The sequence below is a fragment of the Ctenopharyngodon idella genome, chromosome 18, assembly GCF_019924925.1.
Source record: "Ctenopharyngodon idella isolate HZGC_01 chromosome 18, HZGC01, whole genome shotgun sequence".
In the NCBI taxonomy this organism is placed as follows: Eukaryota; Metazoa; Chordata; class Actinopteri; order Cypriniformes; family Xenocyprididae; genus Ctenopharyngodon; species Ctenopharyngodon idella.
In genome coordinates this window covers 19806020-19827864 of record NC_067237.1, presented here as the reverse complement: position 1 = coordinate 19827864, position 21845 = coordinate 19806020, and the positions used below count along the sequence as shown (strand labels likewise).

General features: G+C 38.0%; 1 protein-coding gene across 1 annotated transcript in view; it reads right to left on the bottom strand.

The window, feature by feature from the left end:
• slco3a1a (solute carrier organic anion transporter family member 3A1a) overlaps window positions 1–21845 on the bottom strand; it is a 59392-nt gene that overhangs the window by 27987 nt on the left and 9560 nt on the right. The window contains exon 2 of the mRNA XM_051870414.1: window positions 19797–20235. Within this exon, the coding sequence (XP_051726374.1) occupies window positions 19797–20235 (439 nt within the window). The remainder of the gene's footprint in view (window positions 1–19796; window positions 20236–21845) is intronic.

Below are 21845 nucleotides of genomic sequence, written 5' to 3'. Positions count from 1 at the left end.
TGTGGAATCAAACTGTTGTCTAGAAATTTAACCCTCAGGTGTCAAAACATCTGACCAATACAGGAATGTTTTAGAGGTATTCAAAAATGGAAAGCAAAAGGAAGCCAGGGAATGAGTGCTTTCCTGTTCATTTTTCCAGTATGTAACTTGTGCCCTTTAGAGTCTGCTGACAGACTGACAGTGAAAAACATCCACAGTGACACTGAAGCGATTGGACTAGACATTTATGCAACGAAGGAATGCAAGAATTACACAAACATAGAGTCAGTTCGGGGACTTATTCATGTAGTCAGACTCAAATTTTCACTTTCTGTTCCTCCTGTTTCAGAATGTGACAGTGCAAGAATGTTGCAATGCGGGGTGAGTTGTAACAGTGTCAGTTTAACCAATGAGTGACAGGGATGAAATCACTTTCAAACGTGACCATCATTATTATATATTTTTAGACCGATGTTAAATGTTTAAGGAGAGCCAGTCTCTTAACAGAAGGGCAGAAGAAAACTGACAGAAAGAAATTGTGTGTAAGAAATGGCCAGTGTGTAAACATATGATAAACATGATATTTTTACCGAAGAATTAAGTAATTAAGTAATACTGACGGGGGCACATGCATTGTAAATCTACATAGAAATCTGAATTCATGTCTAACATACCAACCAGGAACATAAAGGGGATGGATGGATGGATAAATAAGAACAAACGAATGAGCAAACAATTTAAAAAGTATAATAAAAGCAAAAATACAAATATAAAATTGTACAATTATTATATCCTCCTGATCAAATGTATGTGTCCCTTCTCTTGATTTCTTCCCTGCTGTTCAAATACATCAAACTGTCTGTCACTCACAGACTAATGCTACACGCCACTGACCAGAGGGCTGTCAGTCTGAATCTAAGCTCAGATGTTGACGATGAGTTTTTGACAAAACTATCAAAGATTGTACTAGATTACAGTGCAAAAGTGCAAAAAATCTAAGCATGTATAAATATAGAAAATCTGTGTATGTAATGGAGCCACATTCATGTCAAAGCAAAACTGGTCAAACCCAGCAACCCAGTGCAAACAAATAATTTTAAGTTGAAACCAATGCAAATACATGCTTTCCCTATGGTTCATTATACACACACAAATGCACAAAGACACAAACATCTTTTCCGAGGGACGTTCAGAGGCCAGGAGGCTTTTGATTTCTGTCCAAGTGGTTTAGGACTGTTTGGTTTTCCCAGGGCGTGGGAGGAATTTTCTCAAATTCCCAGTCTAAGACCTTTTCTCAGCTGGCATCTGGAACATGTAGTGAAAAAAGGCGCTAAGGCATAAGCAATCCCTCAGATTATATAATTCACAACCTGCTTGACACACACATTCTGGTTTTATCTGAAAATGGATTTCTATTTTTGACTATCCAGGCTGTTTGATGCTTAAAGATTTATGAGTCAGCCACCTATAAATAAAAAACCTGAATGCACACAGATGATAATAATGATTATGATTGTATGATTATGTAACTATAGCTTGTCATGTGATGTAATGGATCTGAAATACAACAGGTCTTTTATTTTGCTCTAGTCAGATAAGGTGAACCTTGTCCATTGCTTGTCAGTGTTTGATCGACATGCCTCGTATTATCAAAGTGACAGCAAGGAATGAATGTTGGCATTCAAAATATAAATGTATTCTCTGCAGGGGAATCAGAGTTTATTGTCCATCAGAGAGATTTTGCCGAATGTTCTCCTCTTTAACCAGTCCAGGGGAGACTTCAGGTTACTTTCCACATTTCATTTTAACAATCAGTCACTGTGACAGCATTGGTGGGCTCCTGTGGCCTTGTTCTCTTAACTTGTTTCCAAGAGATACACGAGAAAACACACCCAGACATTTGAAGATCTAAATCACTTTTACAGACTGACCACAAACTATATCTTACTAGGGCATTGTAATATAATCTGTACTTAAAGGTGCAGTAAGCAATTTCTGAGAAGCCAATCAGCAGTAGGGGGCGTGTCCACTCAGGATGGGGGAGGAGAGAGAGTGAGCAGGAGGGAGATTTGAAGAAAGACTGTAGAAAGAGATATTGCTAAGAGACATTACAAAAGAGAAAAGTTCAGAGGAATAAAAAGAAGGGTTACGATCAGGGAAGAGCTTTAGGACTCGCGTTAATATTAGAAAAGCTTTCCAGCGCTAGAGAGACCTGAAAAGGTTGCGCTGTTGTGCTGCTAACAACGATCTCTTGCTTGTATATACTCTTGTGCATGTTCATTTTTTGTTCTTCCTTGTCGTTCATCATCTTTGCTTTATTTTTCTCAAAGCATTATTTTGATAAAGAGACATCCACTCATGCACTGTGTGTTCAGGCAATTTGGGGGCGGAGCAATGAAGGAAGGGGTGTGTGTGTGTGTTTTTTTGGGTTGATTTCAAATATCAACGGTGTTTCTCAGAAATCACTTACTGCACCTTTAAAATAAGATATTATGGCTTCAGTGTCTTTATGGATATAAATGTATCAGAAAAAGCAAAAACAGTGTAAATATCTGGCTGTAAATGGGTGTTTCCGTCTTCAGGTACTTTTGTGACCCAAGGGTTGTTGTTTTTTTAACCTTTCTTTGTTAACAGATTTCAGCCTTTTCTTTTTTGTTTAATGAAGATCACACTACAACTGCAAAACTTTTTACTATGCCATCATAGTAAATTATAGTACCATGTATCATATGATACATAAGAAAACACAAATAAAAATAATTTTGTGCATAATACATAAAATGACAGCTATGAAATTAGCCTTAGCAAGACAAGAGTGTCTAAATATTTAATTAAAGGGGACCTATAATGCCCCTTTTACAAGATGTAATGGTGTGCCCAGAATGTGTCTGTGAAGTTTCAGCTCAAAATACCCCACAGATCATTTATTATAGCTTGTCGAATTTGACCCTATTTGGGTGTGAGCAAAAACACACCGTATTTGTGTGTATCCCTTTAAATGCAAATGAGCTGCTGCTCCCCTGTTTTCCAAAAGAGGGCGCGCTTCGGTTGCTCAACAACAACGAAGCTGGAGAATCTCACGCAGCTAAAATGACGATTGTCAGTAACGGTGTTCAGCCTTACATTGTTCAAACCGGAGTCGGACACTGATGGAGAGACTCAGGAAGAAGTTACAACTTTTAGAACACAACTGGATGTTTCTGAATGGTTCGTGGATAAATGTATGTAGTTGCTGTGGAGCTGATTCAACTCATCGACTAGCATGTGCCGTCATGTTAATCTTTTGTGCAAATCCAGCATTTAATTGACCCTCGTTTGTGAAGCAGTCTGGCATAAAATGATGGCATGGCAACAACACTCTACTACAACAACTCTTCCTCTTCTCTAAAGCAGCCCAACATGGCCTTGCCCCCTTTGTTGCATTTTCTCAGGGGCAGTGATTATGTAAATTTTAGGGTTAGTGATGTCACTAACCCCGGAAGAAGCTTTTTGTAGTCCCTACCAGCCGTTTGTTGTAGTCCTTAAACAGAACATTTCACACAAACACACACACACAAAAAAAAAAAAAAACTGTATTTTTTGATCAAATGAATGCAGCCTTCATGGCTCAAAGACATTAAAATCTTGATATGGTAGTGTATATATATATACACTGCTGGACTTAGTGGACAAAGTAAATAAAATAGTGAGACTGTTTAGCCCACAGCTGAAGAAACACCCATATATGGTTATATACAGAACACATGAAGAGGACAAAAAAAGCTTTGATAAGTCAGATAATCCTTTAATCTATTTGAGCCACAGAATTTAGGGTCCCAACAGCCAAAATGGGAGTAGATGCTTATATAGATTATGCTGTCTTTCAATATTGTTGATGATTACGGCATGGGTGCATCGTAATGAAACATCTGACATGACACATTTTTGGTATTTTAAAAAGAGGTCTTTAAATCAGAAATAAAGATCTAAAAAATAAGATTCTGTACTATTTGCAACATGACTATATTAGTTAGCAACAAACAACACAAAATCAGAGGGATATTCTACTATGACTCGAAATCCAATCTCAACTACGAGGCAGCATAAGACGCTTAGAGCGAGTGTCTTTTTTGGAACATTGTGGGTTATCAGGGATCATATGTTAATTAACTTCCTCTCATTAAACTGACAGTGTTTCTGTTCTCCACCATATTGACCTAAATAATCATCACAAAGTCAAAGAGAGTGAAAGCAGGAGCCGAATTCATAGTTTTATGCTTATAAACTTAAAGACAATGCTAAGCAAACAAAGAGTGCTTTCTGAGCCAATTGTGTGGGAACAAAGCAGAGTGCAAAATGCATGTTACAACATACTTAAAAATGACCACTTTTATAATCCTAAAAAAGCAACATATTGTGCAGTGTTAGCCAGGAAATTTGACCAAGAAACTAATAATCGTTTAGTGACATTTATGTAAATATTCCAGAGATTTGAGTATTAGGAAATCTTTTTACATTATATATACTAAGGTATACTGCTCTTTATCTAATATTCACGCAGTTACACACTTCTTGACTAATGCCTTGGTGGGATATAAACCTCTTTTAAGGTTGCGACCTCACATTAGACTTCAGTATGAAAGCTGATGGCTCTTTAATGCAATGCCGCTTCAGCGCTGAGCACCATAGCCTGAAACCGCAACAAATAGCACACAGTCTATATTGCTGCAGGCAAGCATGTAATAGTAACAGCAATTATTCCTGAGAAATGGGGTCTTTCAAGGACAGCAGATATGGTTAGGACCACAAGTGCTCTGCATATCCAAAGAAAACACTGTTTAAAATGAACAAAAACTATTCTTTTATTAAATTCCGGCCTGAGTGTTTCATTCAAGGATATTCTGAATGCAAATATAAGCAGGATAAATTTGAACAACATATAACCACATAATGTGATTATACAGTAAAGATGGATCACCTAAAAAAGAAAACATTATTAAAAACAATATGTAGCCTTTTAAGCTTTACTATATAAACCTCTAAATGGTCCAGAGGAAGAAAAAAAACTATTGTAAATACCCTGCTTCAAACTGATTTGCTTTCTACTACAGCTCATATTAGCTATATTTATTCAGTCGGACTGAAAAAAATCCAGCTGCGTGCTGATCCTGGCTTATCAGTATTCCAAATCTCCAACATCTTCATCAAAACAGATTAGCACACACACTTGGAATAGATGCAGCGTGCCACCAACATCGCAGTCCAATGTTAACCTTAAGTCGGGTTCGCAGGAATAAGATAAGCCAACCTGCCTTTTGAAGAAAGATAGAAATTTGCACCTGTGCTCTTTCTTTGACTCACTTCAAAGGACCCCAAACTACCCTGGGGTTGCAAAAACAACCAAAATGCAGGCTTTATATGTTCACAAACAAACAGATGCCAAAATGTGAATGAATGGAAACATGGTCTTGTGGAGAAAAATGAAATATTTTAGTGAATGATGATGTGGTCAAGAGCCATACCATGTCATTAATCGTTTGGCAGCACTAATTTAAATAAATGAATGAATGAATGAATCATTCTAACCAATCAAACATTGGCCTATTTGTCTTATCAGATGATGGTCAAGCATTACATTTCTTTTGTCTAAATGAATTTCAGTAGAAGGAAACTGATAATGAATTTCTCTGCATCTTCTGAATCATTGCACTTTCTTTGTAGCAGTTGGTTGTGTAATAGTAGCTTGTGGCTAGTTTTAACATAACTACAAATAAGATAAAATTATAAAACCAGGGCTGGCATGTTTGCAAACAGACCTGTCTGACTGTTTATATTGCACGACAAGGGCAGAGAGAGAGAGAGAACAAAAGATGGACAGACACAGAGAAAGATGCAGTGACAGATATACAGTGGCCAACAGCTATATCTTGGCCACTGGCACAACTAGCACACTTTAGCTGCTGTGTCAGATGTTTCCCTTGGGCTAAGAGCCAAAAACACAAAGAGCCCTGAGAGCAGATAAGCAGACAGAAGCCTTGAAGGAGCAGCAGGCCTGAAGTCTCCATGGGCCTATTGGTGAGGAGCTCCAGCTGCACTGGAGGAGGGGGCCGCAGTATTGACTACAGCTGGTCCACCTTTCTTCAGCAGGTGCCTTGGCCTAATTACCAGTATGACGGTGCCAACATCGGGTCTCCAGATACTTCCAAGCTGCATCCAGAGAGGAACCAGGCCACTGAATAAAGAAGCCCCTTAGAGCAAAGCATGCCTGCTATTCATAATTAGGCACTAATTGTACTGCATGCGGAAGGGAAGCTGTAAACAGACCAGATCTGCCAAGTATAAACAGTAGCATTGGTATAAAGTTTCAGTATTGAGCCTTCAAATAAACATGACTGTGATGAACTGAACTAAGGATGAATTGTATATATACTATGCCATGTCCTGACTGGTATGGGATTTTTATTGGTAGATGCTAATGCTGATATCTAAAGCCTGGGACACAACAAGCCGACGTCAAAGAACTTGCAGCAAAGAAAGCTGACTGTGTTGTCGCCTCTCGTCGGCTGTGTCTCGTCTAAAAAACTGCGCTTGAACAAACCAAAAGGACTAAAGGCGACTGTCCACTAGCACGTGCGTTCTGCACCTGCGTTTAAGTAAATATCTGTGTATATCAGCAGGTATTAATATTCTATTTTAGTCATTCAAATAGAGAAACCGATTCTAGGATTGCAGATATACAAACCGTAAACAAAGTTTACCACATCGTAAAACCGAAAAGTGAAATTAAATGAGTTTGTTTGACTCAAATAATAATGAAAGTTCATTGTACTTAATAGAAAAAAGCTGCATGAACTCAAAATTTGATCGTAGTAAGCTGAACTCAATATGATTGAGCTGTAGCAGATTTCTAATTCCCAGCATGTCAGACTGTATAAGAAAAATAAATGTTGAAATTAAGTGTTATTTTGTGTGTTTTTGCACAAGATTAACATAGGGAGACATAAGTTAGTGTTTAATGTTGTGTTATGTTGTGATTTCTATTATGTTAGTTTTGTCACTGTGGTGGAGAGTAGAGCCTGTGGTTAGGTTGAGAACTTTTAAGACCACATATACTGTATGTTGTTTGATAATATACATGCAAGTATATAATGACAGTCTCTTTGATAGTTATAATAGCATGTGTTATTTGCTATCTAACATTTAACCAAGATCTGAATGTGATGTTTATGTAAATGAACTGTATGTAATTAACATTATGATGAGTTAGGTGAGGCTGAGAACTGTGGGACTGAAGGGAGGCCGGTGACGTGATTGTTAATGAGAGATACCTGTGCACCACACTGGTCTTGCACAGCCAATCAGAGTTCTGTCTCTCACCGACGGCGCCGACGCCAATTCAACATGCTGAATCGGCCCAAAAAACCCAGACGGTGTCTGACTAGAGCCAAACGGTGCGGAACACAATGAAAAAACTAACCTGACCGATGCTCAAAACCGGCCCGACACTGCCTATATATAAAATGCCTACATATATATATATATAACATAGCACTTTAATGAAAACATATAAGAGATCTTCAATTCAAAATATATCAAAATAGAAAACAGATGCAGCCTTGATGAACAAAAGAGACACAAACCTTTGAATGGTAGTGTATTCAAGAATCTCAGCTTTTAATAATGTCAAAATGGTCACAATATTCTTGATTTATTGGCCTGACCAATATTTCAATATATTCATATTTCAATTTAGCCATGGTCAGTATTGATTTTATTCAATCACTGTAAATACTTCTCTATTGTCTTTAACTGTGGATAAATAGTGGATTGTGGTTGGAAACCTGAGCTGTGCATTAGCTCAGAGGTGTATGATGTGCAAACCCATTCTGTATATTTGCTACCAGTAGAGCTTGTCTTTCTCAGCTAGGCATGTGCATAGCAAAATGGGGGATGTTTCCTAACAATCAATGAGTGAACACTGAATGTTATAGTTACAGCCAACCCTTATTGATCCACACCCATTTAATTAGACAATCTTATTCCGCACCTCAAATAAAAGTGCTGAACTCACAGGAGGGGGTTTAGAGAGCTACTACTTACAAACCACTCAATCAATGAGTCCAGGTATTTACACTAATGCCAGGGGCAGCATGAATCTGTAAGAACAGGCTATTCTAATTAAATCATCCCTGATTTGAAGTGCCAATGTTCCAGTGTAAGACAGAGATGGCGTGCCTTAGGAGGGACTGAGCATCTCAATCCGATAGTTTCAAGGCCAGATTGCAGATCAGACAAGCCACTGATGTGTTGTATTTTATAATGCCGCCCTCCCCCTACGTTTTTCACCCAGCACCAAAAAAAATCCGCTTTGTAATCAGTCTTGTGACCCAGATTTCAGCAGCGACGGGTTATCAAGGTCATGGGGATTGGTGAGCAAGTGGAAGATGATGCAGTTTGAGGACCACCATCAGCCCCAGAAGATTCAGCTCTCTGGACCTCATGAGATATTCAGAGCTGCCTTGCTTGAAACATGAGCAATTTTACAGCTTTCCAAAATGCTATCTCCTGTGACACAGCTCTAGGTTCACTGACAATTTTTTTTTAGAAAAAGCCACAAAATGTATTTGGACACTTCAGTCAGACTAAAAAATGTATCAATGTCATTGCACAAGGTACAAAATATATCAAACCAGCAGGCGTTCATAGAGGTAATATGAATGATTAGACAAGATTTCTTTGGCTTGTTTTGGACAGACTATGAAGTGTTTACTGTAAAATAGCCTAGTGCCACATCAATGAAGCTTTTGTTTGCAACCAACCAACCAACCAATCAATCAATCAATCAATCAAACAACCAACCAACCAACCAACGAATGAATGAATGAATGAATGAATAAATCAATCAATCAATCAATCAATCAATCAATTAATCAACCAACCAACCAACGAATGAATTAATAAATAAATCAATCAATCAATCAACCAACGAACCAACCAACCGATCAATCAATCAATCAATCAATCAATCAAGGCTCAAATTTTGTTAGGTCTGTAATGATAAAGCAATTCAATAAAACTGTTCATAATTAAGACAAAGGGCATTTGGACATTTTGTGGATTTCAAACATTAGTGGAACACGTTCATAGTTAATGCAATGAACTAACTTCATATATCTATAAAAAATTACCTCAACACTATTTGGTGAAAAGTCAATGCAAAAATTCCTCATGCTATGACATTCATTCGATTGGTGTGGCTTAAAGGATACAAGTAGGTTTCTGGAATACTGTAGGTCATCACATCTCATAAGACATCTCCAGCAAAATATTCTGGAAAGGGCTAAAAGCATTGTAGAGCATGTAAACAGACAATCAGCCAGCAGGAGACGTAGGTCTGGCTTGTGTCTGCATATAACAACACTTGACATTGTGTCCTCTGAGGCTAGTAGGATGGAAGAAAAAAATGGAAATCAATGTGCAGAGTCTTGCAAGAAAAAAGAATTTTCCTCATAATGATACTCTTTATAAAAGAAAAAAAATTATGTTTATAATGAATAACAAATTAAATGGTTTAAGTGGTTATTAAACACGACATAAATATGGTCTTGCGATTCAAATGCTGTATCCTGTTCCTCCCTACATGGCTGAATGGCAGTTTGTGGTTATAGCGCAGATTGTTTGGAAGGGAAAGTAGCTCTTTTCTATTACCTAGGATTTGTTTCAGTCTGATTGGCGAGCAGGATTGACTAATGATAGGATTAAGTGAGTGAGTGACGCCAGATGACCCCAGTGATGTTACTCAACCTCATTTTAATGCAGTCTTAAAGCTAATCCTGAAGTCTGCCTATGTTCAATTTAAATTAATCACAGTTTCATCCAAGTTCAAACGCAGTGCCTTCTCTCAGGCTTCACTAAGGTTGGACACGCTCTCCTCAACATAATCATCTTAGCGCCACTTTCTGCCCACGTGATTAGTTTCTCGCTAAGTAGCATACATCCCGTCTTTACCTGCTAGTATCTGTCTGCATCATAAAGACATTATACCCATTCAAACTACACAAATCCCTCAGGCTTCTGAGCCAAGTGATTTTATAACACAGCTCTCCCCCCAAAAAATATAAAGTTGCAAAAATATTTTCTTGTAGGTCAAAATGTTTTTATCTAAAACACTGTGTTAAATATTACACATTCATGTTTAATTTGGTCAGTCCATTTGAGTCGCAGATCATTTGCTTTGTCCTCATCTGCCCGCCCTCATGTCACTTAAAGCTCATGGAACAGAGAAGCGTACTATATAGTCACTGTTTGGATTTAAATAGGCAAATACTTTGGAGTCTATGACTGGATCATTATTGCAGGGATTAATATGTTTCTAGCATGTTATATGTTTGGGAACAGTTCTTTTAACCCTAATTGATGGAGCGTGTAGCTTTTCATTTCTTAAACAACCATGTAAGAAGACAAGTCATGGCCATATTCCAGGATGACAAAGCCAAGATATGCACCTCTTGATGGAAATAAATGTTGTGATGTTATTTCCATCAAGAGGTGCATCAATTTTTGGTCAAGATCTTTTATTGACAATGCAAGAGTCAAGCACTCTGTAAAGTCTACTCCAGCACATCCAAAGGCTTTCATTGAATTTAAGGTCTGGACTCAGAGGTGCCAATTCATGTGCGAAAATGATTCTTCATGCTCCTTCCCAAACATTCTTTCACATTTTGTGCCTGATGAATCTTGGCTTTGTCATCCTGGAATATGGCCATGATACGTCTTCCTTCATGGTTGTTTAAGAAATGAAAAGCTACACACTCCATCAATTAGGGGTAAAAGAACTGTTCCCAAACATATAACATGCTAGAAACATAATAATCACTGCAATAATGATCCAGTCATGACACCTCTGACTATCTGCTACTGCAAATTATTCTGAAAAAATAAGCACTAAAGCACTAGGGACTAACTTAAAGAGAGGGTTGGATACATTTATCTTGCAAAATAACGCAGGAGCTGACAGGAGACTGAAAAGAATGGGTTTGTCTGGGAGTGAGGACTGCTGAAGTCTGTTCTCTCACCCCTGCAGAGTGAGAGATGACAACGTTCATTGTTCTCAAATTAAACAAACAGGAGTTGGTAAGGCGTGGTCTTGGCACGGAGCTTATCGGCGAGATGGAAAAACCCATTTAGAATCTAATCCTCCAAGATGACATTACATGTGCAGCGTTTAAGTGGCTTATGAGCATGCGTGGCTGACGGCAGGGGGTGAAGTGGAAACACTGCAGCAGCCATGCTGACGTGTCTCTTAAGGATGCATCTGAGATCTCTCTGTGGTTTCAGATAAACATCAACATTGCAGTATAGAGTTCAACGTTCAAAAGATTATATTTTATTGCATTTGTCAATATTGTTAAATATTATCATAGTTATCTTTAATAACTTCAGAGAGAAGCATATGAACTTTCAAAGACCTGTGATCTGAGTGAAACAGCTTCTCAAACGAGAAAAAAATGTAGGGCAGGACTTAATTTTGTCCATCAGGATTGATTGGATGGTTGTGGTTTGCTATTGCTGTGATGTCATGTGAGTGACAGTTTGCCCCGCCCTCACGCCAGTAAACGTCATCAGAGAAGAGTGTCAGAGAATGTTGCTGTGAGAGTTATTTTAATGAAAGTTTATGCGGGCACATGAATTAAAAAAAAATACCAAATTCCATAAAAAAAAATAAAAAAAAATCATCAATTTTGATTTTATGGTGATGGCACTCAGAATTTTATCGTTTATGTAGCGCTGACCGGAATGGCAGCCATCTTGGATTTTCAGCATGGATCACACAAAATAAAAGTTTTCAGTTTCTAATGCTGTTGTATACATGCCCTATTTCAAACTATATTACAAATGTAAATATTTAATATATTTTATTTTCATGTCTTAAGGGGTAAACATTTTGTAATTAGCAAAAATTTCTGAAGCCGCTTTTCCACCACAGGAACTTTCCCCAGGATCTAGGGACATTGAGATGGTATTCGGTGTGTCTCAACTGCAGGGACCAGAGCCTAATTGAAGTTCCGGGTAAAAATTCCCCCCTCAGAAAGTCCCTGCTCATGAGGTAGTACTTTTTTTCAAAGTTCAGGAACTTTCAGGGGTGGGACTTTGTCGCTTAACATACTGATTGGTTGATTTCATGCAGCATTTTGATTGGTTGACTCCACACAGCATTTTATTTCAACGAACATTTTTTAAAAGTCTGTAGCGGTGCGTGCAGTAAGAGCTTGTTTGCTATTCGAATCAATAATGGAGTTTAAAAAATCCGACCGATGCTTAAGCTTATATGCGGATTACGAAATCCAGCGGGAACTGGAAAGTTGCACTCAGTCCTACGTCACTGGACTTAATCTTCACAGTACTTTAGACCAAGATGGAAATGCAGACAGCAACAGGTCTGGGGGAAAAAAAAGTCCTGGGACAAATTGTTCCAGGTAATTTTGGTGGAAAAGCGGCTTGAGAGTACCTATACGTAAAATGATTCCTATTTAAAAAGGACACATACATTAGATGTTTAACAATAGGCACAAAATGTATCTTTTATGTAAAATAGACATGCCTTAACAAATTGCATTATGTTAATAAATATTCACATTGTGAATACAATGACTGTGTTTTGTGTTTTATAGACAGTGTCCTAGATCTAAACCAGCAGAATAAAGTGGGAACTTTGTCTCCCCTGCTTCAAACAGCCACTTGTCATATCATCTTCTGCCTGGGCGGCGTGACGAGGCCCAGAGCAGGTCTGGGTTAAGTCTTCCCAGAACCGCCTAACCAGAGACAAAAACAAAAAGCATTCACATCTGTCACTGTGATAGTTACAGTCTGCACTTGACTACATAAAACTGCGTATATTGCTGAATTATTTTACCTTCTGCCACTATTCTTTTGTTCCTGTTTTGGTGATTCTCATCATCAAATCAGAATTTTAGTACCCATATTTCTGTATTGTAGATTTGTCTGGAAATTTCTGATAATTTATTGATTTTTATCAGTACCTAGAAATTGGATATTCAAACATGAGCGGGCTAATGTGTTTGAATAAGCTCTGTCTACAGCTGCTGTCCCCTCACTGTCTTTGGGATACATGAATCCAATCAACTGAGTCAACATACAGGAATCATGTTACTGACACTGTAAAAGCTTGTAAAGCATGGAGAGCCAGTTCGGTTGGGTTCAAGCATTCTTGACTGTCATGGCAATACCCTGATCCCCGCATGTACATGCTGTGAATTTCTGCAGTCGAGCCCCTGTGGGAAGACCCAAAATTAGCAATGGACTGCAAAAGGTTACAGGAACTCTGGGAACAGCGTCCAATTTGAGTCCTGAACCCTGTCTGTATTTGTATGCTTTAGTCACATGCCCAAATGTTGAGGCACTAAAAACAAGATTATCATACAAATGCTTTGTTTACCTGCAAATCTGCTTTAAAAGTGAAGTGTCATCTTAAGTCAAGTTGTTCAAAGTTCAAAGCTGATCTAAACCTGTATGAGTTTCTTTCTTCTGTTGAACACAAAATAAGATATTTTGAAGAATGCTGGTAACCAGACAGTTGACGGTAGCTATTGACTTCCATAGTACTTTTTTCCTACTATGGAAGTTCTGGCAGGTCACGTGAGTCAAGCTCGCATCAGCTGATCCACATCTACCTATAGGAATATGACACTATCACAGCTTGGAGCAAATTACCCTCCTCCATCCCCAATTCCACCTCTCATTTACAATCAGGACCTCTGATATTCCTTCATAAGACTCATTTATATTGAATTATGTTACACTAAAATCTCATTAAGGACTAATGACATCTGTTGTTCTGTTCTATTTACCCTAAGGGGGGTTATTGCTGCTCTTATCCATGCTAGGCTGCATGGATGTGCAGGGAGGTTTTTGCCCAGAACAGAACCATACCGCCAATCCAAACTGTATGCTAATTGTCAATCATATTTGACGATAGTGGTCCTGACAGAATAATGAGAAATAGAGCTGCAGTTGCAAGATGTGAAGTATGTTTGATGCAGCATTGCAGAAATAGTGTTCCAGATGACCTCTAACATTTTGTTCCTACTAAAGGTGGCTACTAACACACCGCTCTGTATACACTGTCTCTTCATGTATTCAACAAATAAAATGAGAAGCGGGGCTAATAGTGACCTAATAGATTAAATCTGTGCGTTTGCTGATGAAAAGCCCTTGGCACAGCGGGCAGATTTGTGGGAGGCTTACTGTAAGGAAGCAGGAAAAGCCAAGCTCCCCCTGTGGGAGTTGTTTTTCATAGGGCTGTGCGGTATGCATGTGCTGCCGGGCCAGTTCAGACCTACCTCATGGCCGGCTGGTTAGCATTCCTGCCTCATTCTGTAATTACGTCTCACTCCTACAGAGATCACCCAGAAGCCTGCTCTAAAAGCATGTCAGTCATTTGAACAACAAACACATGTAAAACAAAGTGCTTATGCCATTCAGGATGGTTGCACTCGTATTATTATGATGGGGAGAAAGTGCAACAAGCAATATGGCGGAATAAGTCCCGCCTTCTAAAGAAGAGCCAGTCAGCGACTGGTAAAGTCATCGCGTCACTGCAGCAGTCGTTAGAAGCTCCGGTTCCTATAGAAACAGTCAGACGCGCACTTATGACTGCGCATGCGCATTAGCTTGATCCAGCCTGAAAAATGTCATTGTCATGATTTGAGCGTTTAGAAACAAAATTTATGAGACAGCTGTTGTCAGATTTCATTGGTGATTTCAAAATTTCATCGAAAGCTTGCAAACAGCTTTGGAGAATTTGATGTTTCCCTATTCAAAAAGCTGCACTTGCATGCCCGCGAGGCGTTATAAAGATGGCCGACGAGTGAAATGACTTGTCTTTAAGAGATTTTGCTAATATGCTGTTGGTCCACCGCATACTGCCAATAAAGCATCTTCCCACCAATGGACTCTACAAGACTCCTAAAGGAGCTCTGTGGTATCTGGCACCAAGACGTAAGCAGCAGATCCTTCAGGCCCTTTAGGTTGCAAGGTGGAGCCGCCGTGCATCGAACTTGTTGGTCCAACACATCCCACAGATGCTCAATTGGATTGAGATCTGGGGAATTTGGAGGCCAGGGCAACACATTGAAGTCTTCAACATGTTCCTCAAACCATTCCTGAACAATGTGTGGAGTGTGGCGGGCGAATTATCCTGCTGAAAGAGCCACTTCCATCGGGGAACACCACTGTCTTGAAGGTGTGTACCTGGTCTGCAACAATGTTTAGGTAGGTGGCACATGTCAAATTTACATCAACATGAATGGCCGGACCCAGGGTTTCCCAGCAGAGCATCAAACTTTTCTTATTTGGGTATATGCAAAGACATATACATATGGACACAAATTGCCCTAATTCATTATTAGTCTTGTTGCATATTCATATGAAGTTGTTTATCGAAGCAATTTGCATCAGATAATTCCTCTGTTGCTATGGTCAACAGGTGGTAATTGTCTCATCCAACATTAACATATTTCTCAAACAGCTTTCCTGAGGATAAAAGCTCCATTTAGTGTTCTTTTCAGATTTCAGCAGAAAAAAAGTAGGCTAGCACTTATCTTAAGTATAGTACTTGATGGATAATTATAGAGACACTGAAAGCTAAGGTGTGTAACAAAACATCTTTCATAAAGGTTCTTTCCTTCCCTGCTTTCTTTGAGAGCGTTAAAACGCTGAATCTACTAATGAACAATTTTAATAAGATCTCACTGTGTGCTCTACTAATGAAGGCTTTTCACTGTGGAGAGTGCATAGGCGTACAGAAACACATGAGTGCAATGTGACATTCAGGCCACAGGAGTGCAGATAAGAACGACAGTCTGGGTTCAGGCCGACCTGGAAGCCACATTCAATGATGCTGACAGGCAATAAAAGACACAATGATGCGGTCTGTCCAAGCTCATTAAAGGTAAAGGGTAACTGAGGCTATTATAATGCCTATATGTGGTTTTCTATATAAGATCTATATAAGGCCACTTCAGTTCAGAATACAGCTGGGTGATATAGCTGAAGAAACATTGTCTTTATTGACCTTTTTTCATATAAATAATAATAAATAAAATAGAACTTTATAAATAATAACTATATATGAATACATAATGTATAATATTCTAATCAATATGTGTATATATATATATATATATATATATATACACACAACCGTTTGAAAGTCTGGGGTCAGTAAAAGAGATTTATACTTTTATTCAGCAAGCATTAAATGTATCAAAAGTGACAGTAAAGGCATTCATATAATGTTACAAAAGCTACCTTAATATTTACACAAAAAATATTAAGCAGCACAAACCATTTTCAACATAAAAAATGTTTCTTGAGCACCAAATCAGCATGATTTCTGAAGGATCATGTGATGCTAAAAAAATTATGCTGAAAATTCAGCTTTGCCATTATAATAATTACATTATACAATGTAACGTTTTTACTGTATTCTTGATCAAATAAATGCAGCATTGGACAGCATAAAACATTTTAAAAATCTGAAATGTTTAGTTTTGAAATCACTTTCAAAAACATTTAAAAAATCTTAGCAACTCCAAACTTTTGAAAGGTATATATACTGTATTATAAAATACCTATTTATTAACCTGATGCCATTTTTACTGTCAAAGTTCAGAGTTAATAAAATGCCTTAACACTCTCATACTATGAGACACGGAACTACTCTTTAAGTCGATCTTTTGGAGACTTAATTAATAAAAGTGTGAATTAAAAACATTGCAGTATTCACAGTAGTGTCCAATTTTGTATTGCCAGCAAAAGGGCGCAATATTTTCAATAAATCATAGTCCAGAACTCTCTCAAACACTGAATGAAGGCTAACATATCTGCAGCTACTCTGAAAATATCCTCACAAAATGGCAGACCATCAATCACGTGGCATAAACCACAAACACTAATATGATTGATCACACTGCTTCAATGTGCATTTTCTTTGTACAACCTAACAATGTCTTGTAAGACTTCTGGAGATGCACTATTTATATTAAACACGTCATTTGAATCAAGCATTAAGTTTGTGCATTGCAAACAACACTGAACAACAAGAGGAAAAACAATTACACAAGCTATGTTGTTGTGTTGCAAATTGAGAATCTATTAGCAGTACGTAAAAAAAAGAAATCTTGGTTGATGTCTGAACAATCTGGCCCATTCATGCAGCACATGCCATGCCTGCAGCACAGGGATTTGGACGATCAGCTGAGTGCAGCCTCCACTACAATACAACATTGTTCTCAAACGAAACGCTGCTTGTTTGCCTTCAAACTCTGTCGTGCGGCTTATCAGAAGAGCACAGCTCCAAATCTCCCTCTGAGCTTGCAAACTGAAATCAGTGTGTGTCCATTTCCTACTGCACACTGTCAAACAAGCACTGTGCCTGCCCAAAAGCCTTTTGAAATGCTGGTTTGTTGCATAAAGAACTTTGAACAGGAGCTGAGGTAAGAAACAGAGAAGAACAGGAAAATGAAGAGAGGATCTTTCACAACTTGAGAAAAAACCTGACAGAAAAATACTAGCAATGCCTTATACACTTCCAAAAGAGAAAGAATGAAAGAAAAATCACTGTAAAACTGTCTGCACAATGTATACAATGTATGTGGACTTTTATGTCAAACCTAAATGTATATTTTATGTAACCCCTCCTTTCAAAACCACTTGTTCTAAGTGGGACTCGAACCCGGGTCCCCGGCATGGGAGTCGTGCACTCTAACAAGGAGGCTAAACATTTATATAAACCATATGACAAACTATCAAAGCAAAGCAACAGATATGCTGTTCAAAATAAAGACACCTTATGATTTTTCATGTATTAGCAGTACATGAAAATGTCTATGATCATTTGTTTGCAAATGTCACTTGATGTGATATTTTGTATAATGCAATGACATATCATATATTTCAACTGTGACTTAAAATCTATCATTTTAAATTCCACATCCCTTTTGATGTGGAACCTGTGAAGCATCACAGCATCAAACAGGGACTGAAGGCACTTCTTCCTTTTCAACACTTATCGTCTCTCCCTCATCACTGAGCTGCATGCATGTGAAACAAACCATGGCTCGCCTACTTTGAGACTTGGAAATCTGTGTGCTTTGATAAGATTTGCTGCCTGTACCTATGAGATATGTTTCTTGTTATTTGTGAACATGAAATTTGTCTTGTTCGTGCCACCCTGACAACTACAAAATCAACCAAGTGAGCTACAGTCACAGGCTTTTTGTACTGAGGACAATATTAAAATCATGTTCTGTCTTGTTTTTAATTTATATCTAAGATTGTCTATCAGAATTCTCTGGAATTGCAAGCTTAAAAGTTCAGTAATGGTCAGTAAGATTTTTTTAAAAAGTGATCCTTGATTATGACTTCACTTTTTTAACTTTAGTTAGCGTGTAATGTTGCTGTTTGAGCATAAACAACACCTGCAAAGTTACGACGCTCAAAGTTCAATGCAAAGAGAGATATTTTCTTTTAAAGAATTCGCTGTTTAAGGACTACAACAAACGGCTGGTAGGGACTACAACGAGCTTCTTCCTGGGTTGGTGACATGCATCACTAACCTCAAAATTTATATAAACCCTGCCCTGAGAACACACAACAAAGGGGGTGAGGCCACGTTGGGCTGCTTTAGAGAAGAGGAAGAGTTGTTGTAGTAGACTTTTAGAAAGCGGGCCGGGAGCAGCAGCTCATTTGCATTTAAAGGGACACACACAAAAACAGCATGTTTTTGCTCACAGCCAAATGGGGCAAATTTGACAAGCTATAATAAATGATCTGTGGGGTATTTTGAGCTGAAAATTCACAGACACATTCTGGGGACATTAACGACTATTTACTATTACATGTTGTGAAAAGGGGCATAATACGTCCTCTTTAATATTTTTTGAAGCCTTTTATGCCTACCCAGGCTGCATTTATTTAATCAAAAATACAGTAAACAAATAAAATTTTTAATTTGAATTCAATGTTAATAGTTTCACAAAAATAAAAGTCATATTGTGAAATATTATTAACTGTTTTGGCAGCCATTACTCCAGTATTCAGTATCAAATGATACTTTGAAAGCTGATACCAGTTCTTATTATTATCAATGTTGTTAAAAGCTGTGCTGCTTAATATTTTAGTGGAAATTTTTTGTACTTTTTGTATTTTTGAACAAATATTTTTCAGAATAAAAGTAACAGTTTCTTTTAAAAAACTCTTACTGACCATAAACAGCAGTATATATGGTATATATTGCTGCACACCCCCAAAACCTGCTATCTACTGCTCCCATAGAAGTCATTATATTGTGTTTTAAGCTCTTTTTCCATGACCTTCTTCCCCACACATACAAAATAAAAGTAATTATGTTTAAAACCCTCCCAGCACTGCTCACCTGCTGATTATAATTGTTAAAGCCGTAGGTCACAAACAATATAAAATAAAACACGCTTGCCCACATGCACATGCTTTTTTTCTTATTGACTTAGTGGTTTTGTGCACATGCTGCTTTCTGGTGCGTAATAGCTCAACCTTTTCTTATTTGCTGTTCCACTTTAATACATCAGTGGTTTTTGGCTTGCCATCGGAAGGCCTGAAACCACAATGAATCACCCTGATAATCATCTACTTTTTACTTACTAGGCCCTAGAGGAGATACATGCTTTTCCTTAAATAATTCTAGTGCAATTTACTTATGCGTAAAAACTGATGCCTGTGGCTATGTAAACTAAATGCATTAAAAACCCCAGCTCATAGGAAACATGATGCTTACTTACCTATATAGAGAGAGGAGTCTTTCTTCCGCACATGATCATCTATATAGGACACACCCAGGGGCTGAACAGGCGTTGCACCAATACCCAGCAGCACCTGGGCTCCAATCAGAAGCAGGTACATCATGTTGGTGTTGGCTCTATTCCCACACGGTTCATCAGCTTTAGAGGTGTTGGAGCACATGTCTCGCTCCTGATCCTTGCTCCATGAGTCTGTTATCATGTACTGACTGGTGAGAAATTCAGGTAATGCGGAGAGTAGCGCTCCCAAAGCCATGACAATGCCTCCGCAGCCAATTAACCGAGGACGGTGGGCCTTAGCACCAAAATAACTAACGAAGAGAATGAGGGCCAGGTTGCCGATCTCAAAGCTGCTGGCAATGACGCCCACATCAGCGCTCTGAAGATTGAAGCGCCGCTCCAGTGTGGTCAGCACGCTCACCTAGGAAATAAAGGAAGCAGAAGAATTACTGTAATGTTAATCTAACAATATTGGAGTTTTAGGTACAATATCACCATTTCACAGATTTCGTTATCTGACCCGGAGGATGATTATATTCAGAACAGGTTGGATTTCAAGGGCAGGCAGTGTGATGTAAAGCATAAAAGTTAATATGATATTATAACGGTTTAATTCTGTAATTTTATTTTTAAATCAAAATCAGATGGGATGATTAACAAACGCAAGTCATTTCACTTTTCTTTGTATGGAATAATTTCATTATTGTCAAAGCTTGTATAAAATTGTATGAATGATCGTTACATTTTTTTTTTTTACAAAGTGCTAGAAATTGCAGTTTATAAAGTTATATTTATAGATATTTTTCTTACAAAAACGCATTGCTTCACTTCAGAAGGCCTTTAATAACCCCCTGGAGCCATATGGATTACTTTTACGATGGATTTTTGGCCTTCAAAAGGAAAAAAAAAAAATATATATATATATATATATATATATATATATATATATATATATATATATATATATGTATATCTCCAATTGTGTTTGTCTGAAAGAAGAAATTCATATACACCTAGGATGGCTTGAGGGTGAGTAAATTATGGGATAATTTTCACTTTTAGGTGTAAACTATACCTTTAAACAATATAACACTAAACCTAATTTAAACTGTGAGTCATCTTGGAGAGGTAGCATGTGACGTTAAAGCTCAGCAGTGAAACTGTATTTATATTCACTAATATTTACACAAGATCACGAAATGAGATAACGTAATATAAAATGAGTAATGCTGCATGCTACACAGAAATAGCATGTCATATTAAAGTAAACAAATCCCCATTCAAACCAAACACAGCTATTCCAACTAGGGTGGAATACAAGGACATTAAACCCATGACAAAGAAGAGAACTAATGACATAGTAAAACAATTGTTTTGACAAATCCTTTCAATCTGTAAAATCATCAACATGCTACTTGTCACACATTCATTATCAAGGCTTATGACAGTTATAGCGGAAGTGAAATAATGCCACCAGGCAGCCTTGAAGAGGAATCACAGGACTTTAATGAAGCAGCTTTGAGCTGGAGCAACACAAATATGCCTTGGCTGTGAAAAGAGCATGTTACTGAGGCCACGCTCTTTACTATAATCCTATTCCTCTAGAGCGAGCCAACTCCAGGCCTTTCTCAGATGCTGCGTATAGGGGTCTCTGCAAATCTCCCCACGCTGCACTACAGATTCCTTAACTGGAGAGATCATTTCAATTTGATGGATAAGATAATATTCACTCGATTAGTTACACAGCTCTCCGGAATACTTCATTCTGATTGGTCAGTCGTGGCATTAAGAAACGTTATTACGTAGAAAAATACTTTTGTACTATGGCTGTTAAATTATATTTCACCGTTGTCCATGGAAATATAACAATGCCTTTTCCTTTCTCGTTTCATTTCAAATGATGTTAGATAGCTAAATGTAGGCATTTTCTGCTGCGGTTGATTATTGCTGCTGCTACAGAGCAAGTATGAACTTGTTATTGCTAATAGATACAAAGACACGGTGCTGTGAGCATGTAAGATATGCTGCTGC